Raw genomic sequence first — 3,677 nt, 5'->3', positions numbered from 1 at the left:
AAAAATCAAGGGACTTTTTTTCTGGGGGGGGTTAAGGAGTTGTTTTTACCTATAAGCAGTAGGTGATGAGTATTTGAGTTGTTCCTCATTTATTGCACAATCTGGTCTTGTTTCAAAAGTAATTTATTTGCTACATCTAACAACAAACATTAAACTGTCTTAAGCACTTTATTGTTCTATTTAAACAGTAAGCCATCCTTTTCACTTATGGAGAAATGAAGAAACAAGCTTTTCTATTAAATATTAGGAAGAGCTTTCTCACTAGAAGGGTAATAAAGCACTGTAACAGGTTACCCAGAGTGGAATCTCCATCCTTGCAGGCTTTTAAGACCCAGCTTGACAAAGCCTTGGCTGGTGTGAAGTTTTGGGGGATGGTCCTGCTTTGAGCAGGGGGTTGGACTTCACTACATGACCTCCTGAGGTCCCTTCCAACCCTAACTCTCTCTGTTTCTATGAAAACAATGGAAACCAGTATTCCAAAACCATTCTAATGTGATTTCTGGAATTTTGGTTTAGTCTAACCCAGGGTGGATGCAGCCTGCCAGGCCATTCTATCCAGCCCATGGAGCCCCTAAAAAATTTAGAAAATTAATATTTATCTGCCCCTGGCTGCCTGTCATGCAGCCCTTGATGGCTTGCCAAAACTCAATATGAGGCCCTCCACCCAAAATAGTTGCCCACCCCTGGTCTGACCAGTGCCATTGTTTAACCCAGATACTTTTTAATCCAGCTGTTTTTGTCATCAGGATAAACTAAAAAATAAGTTGGCTTTCTGAGATTTTTTAAATAATAAAAGTATGCATCATTGAGGACTCACATATGCGTCCATAGCTAATGTGTAGGTACGTTTCCTTCAGCCAATGGCAAGTTGTGAGGAGAGTTAAATGACAGCATTTAACACTGATAGCTTGGGGAATCTTTGTCTATATTAGGGCCTCCAGAATCACCAGGAAAGCTATGGGTGCATTACCAACATTGCAAAACTTTTTAAGAAACAAAACAAAACAAAAACATTAGCCTAGAATAGCCAAAAAAACAGCCTTTTGCAGAAGAGGCGACAGTTCTGTGTACTAAATGATGGGAGTAGAATGAGCTAGAGGAATTTCTAAAATCTGTTTGGGCAGCCTCTGTGTATCACAGCAGGTTAAAAGGTTGTCTTTTTTAATACTGATTATGGCACTGTTTAGTAAATATTTACCCAAGATGTATTCTGAGCTCTGTCTTTGTTCTTTGAAAATAAATCCCTAAGCCAAATCTTGCTTATTGGTATCAAGGCAAACTCTATCATTATTGTAATTTGATAGACATGGTCATTTGCAAAAACTTGTCATGACTGTTACGGAAATAATTTGTAACAAAATTCCCAAGAATTAAATGGAAAAGAAGGGCTACTTAACTACGATATTCTAGCCTTTATGTCTTGTCACTGTCTGCTATTATCAAGCCTTGAGGCCAATTTCATTTGAGTCAAGCCCCAATGGTTGGCATCAAAACATTAGTGACCATTATCACTAGTAATGTTTTGGGCTTTGTCTGTGGCCTAATATTTGATTCCTTTGTTATTCATAGAAGTGGAACATTAATATTTTGCTGGGAAGGTATATTAGTTCCAATTTCCACCACCATGAAAACTGGTTACCTTTTGGTGCTGTCACGTTTCCTGTTCTCTCTTGCACAGGTACTTATACTTACTGTTTTCCGAAGATGATCTTCTTCCATTTGAACACTGGGTCTTCAACACTGAGGCTCACCCTCTACCAGTTCTTCGTGGAGATGATGAGAAGAAGGAAGAAGAGGAGAAATAAAATAATGTTAAATTTTTAGGTTTTGCTTCATTTCTTATGTTTCTTTCCAATACTTGGGCACATGATTTGGTTTTAAATTCCTGAGTTATTTTGAGTTTTTAAACCAACTGTTTTGCAGTCTGTTGTGTTTACTAGCAAATATTCATGAGTGGACCTAAATTCATTACAGGAAGACTTTTAATCTTATTTATCCAACCAAACCATTTTTCTCAAGAAAATCTGACATCTCTAGATTTCATTAGGCTGCAGTGTCACCTTTGCCAAAAACAATAGAAAAGTCTGCATGTTACTTGTTTCCTAATACCTTTTTGATTTGACTGCAAAATTGTTTCCTCCTCTGTGAGGAGATGTCTGCTTTAAGCTGTAATATTTTGCCATGTTGCAAAAAGCCATATTGAATTAAGTATAAAGAGCTTTTTTCTTTTTTGTTCTGTGTTAATTTCTTTTGTCTGTCATCTGAGACGAATCTTTTAACTGTGACAGCCTCTTCTTATGCGGGTCTATCATTAATTGGTAAATATCTTCTGAAGTATTTCATTATCAATGAAGTTTACATAGGAGTATTTTCATCTCTTGCAGACATGAGTCCATCTCAAACTGCAGTATAATTTGAAATGAATCTAAATCAGTTCTACATTATATTAGTGGACTGTTCCTCATTTGTGACAAATCTCAGCTCAGACTTTGGTTGAAATATTACAAACTGAATTGTTTCTTTCCTTTTCTAATTAGACTTGCAGTTTCATAGTCAGTCTGATATGATAAAAATAAACAGTCTGCAAAACTGGCATTGTTGTACTATTAAAAAAGGGAATCTTATTTTGCTGTTTGTAGTCATTTACTTATTCAGGTCACTTTCATTTGACAGCACATTGAAAATAAATGAACTGTTCAATGAAATTCTCTCTTAAATTAGGCTGAGAAATATTGCAAGCAGAGACTGACTGAATCTTTTCAAACATTCCATTCAGTTTAGGCTATGACCCGATTGGCCGTAGTCGGCTGGAACAAAGTAGTTTAATGTAGATAGAGCAGTGGGGCAGGATAGCTCAGAGGAAATTTCTCACCATAAAAATAATTAAATTTCATTAAGAGATTTAAGAGAAGGAAAATAACCGGGGGGGGGGAATTGTTACATTTTGGAAGTATTGGATTGGTCTCCTTTCAGGGGGATTAAATTTATAGAAATACAATGCATTTAAAAGTATTGTACAAGGCAAAGTTCACCCAAAAAGGTAACAGACATGCCAAACATGTTATATTTAATGGCATAACCAAAGGGGGAAAAAATCAGGCATAATTCCTTCTGCTACTTTAGTTTGTAAACAATTTGCAGAGGCAATTCAGACAGTTTTCTAGGGACTGAGCAGTATGTTCCAAGTAAAATAAGACACCTGCTCCCAGCATGAAAGAGGACACCAGCAGTTGAGTTGATTGCCCAACCACAAACATGGCTCAGAACAGTAACTTGATTTTCATCTAAATAAATGGCTGGGGTGGCTCAAATGTCTGGCTTTGTTTAGGGACATGTTTCATAACAATAATGAAGTACAAAGTTTATTCCACAAAAGGCTGATACTTCTTTTCCATTAGTGAAAGAAAGTGCTGTAGAATGGTTTTTCAGGTAAAAACCAGGAACCAGGGTAACATCCCACATTTGGGGGCAAAAATCCATGTTCTTTTGTACCAGGGCCCTTTCTGACTACACTGCTGTGTATCTCGTGCAGAGGGGAGACAAAGATGAAGAATCCCTGAGCCTCCCCTTTTGAGGTTGGGCAGGGAACTAAACCTCTGCAGCTTTAGGCTGAACAGGGTCTGCACAACTTGGGATATGGGGGGAAATGTATTACAGCACACATGCATCTGGCTGCT

General features: G+C 37.5%; 1 protein-coding gene across 1 annotated transcript in view; it reads left to right on the top strand.

The window, feature by feature from the left end:
* MAN1A1 (mannosidase alpha class 1A member 1) overlaps positions 1-3,079 on the top strand; it is a 198,772-nt gene extending 195,693 nt beyond the window's left edge. The window contains exon 11 of the mRNA XM_019537970.1: positions 1,679-3,079. Within this exon, the coding sequence (XP_019393515.1) occupies positions 1,679-1,805 (127 nt within the window). The 3' untranslated portion in view covers positions 1,806-3,079. The remainder of the gene's footprint in view (positions 1-1,678) is intronic.
* The last annotated feature ends 598 nt before the right edge of the window (positions 3,080-3,677 follow it).

Source organism: Crocodylus porosus, unplaced genomic scaffold (assembly GCF_001723895.1).
Source record: "Crocodylus porosus isolate Cpor-Errol unplaced genomic scaffold, CroPor_comp1, whole genome shotgun sequence".
Lineage (NCBI taxonomy): Eukaryota > Metazoa > Chordata > Crocodylia > Crocodylidae > Crocodylus > Crocodylus porosus.
The sequence above is the reverse complement of the archived record's forward strand: the minus strand, read 5'-3'. Positions and strand labels throughout refer to the sequence as shown.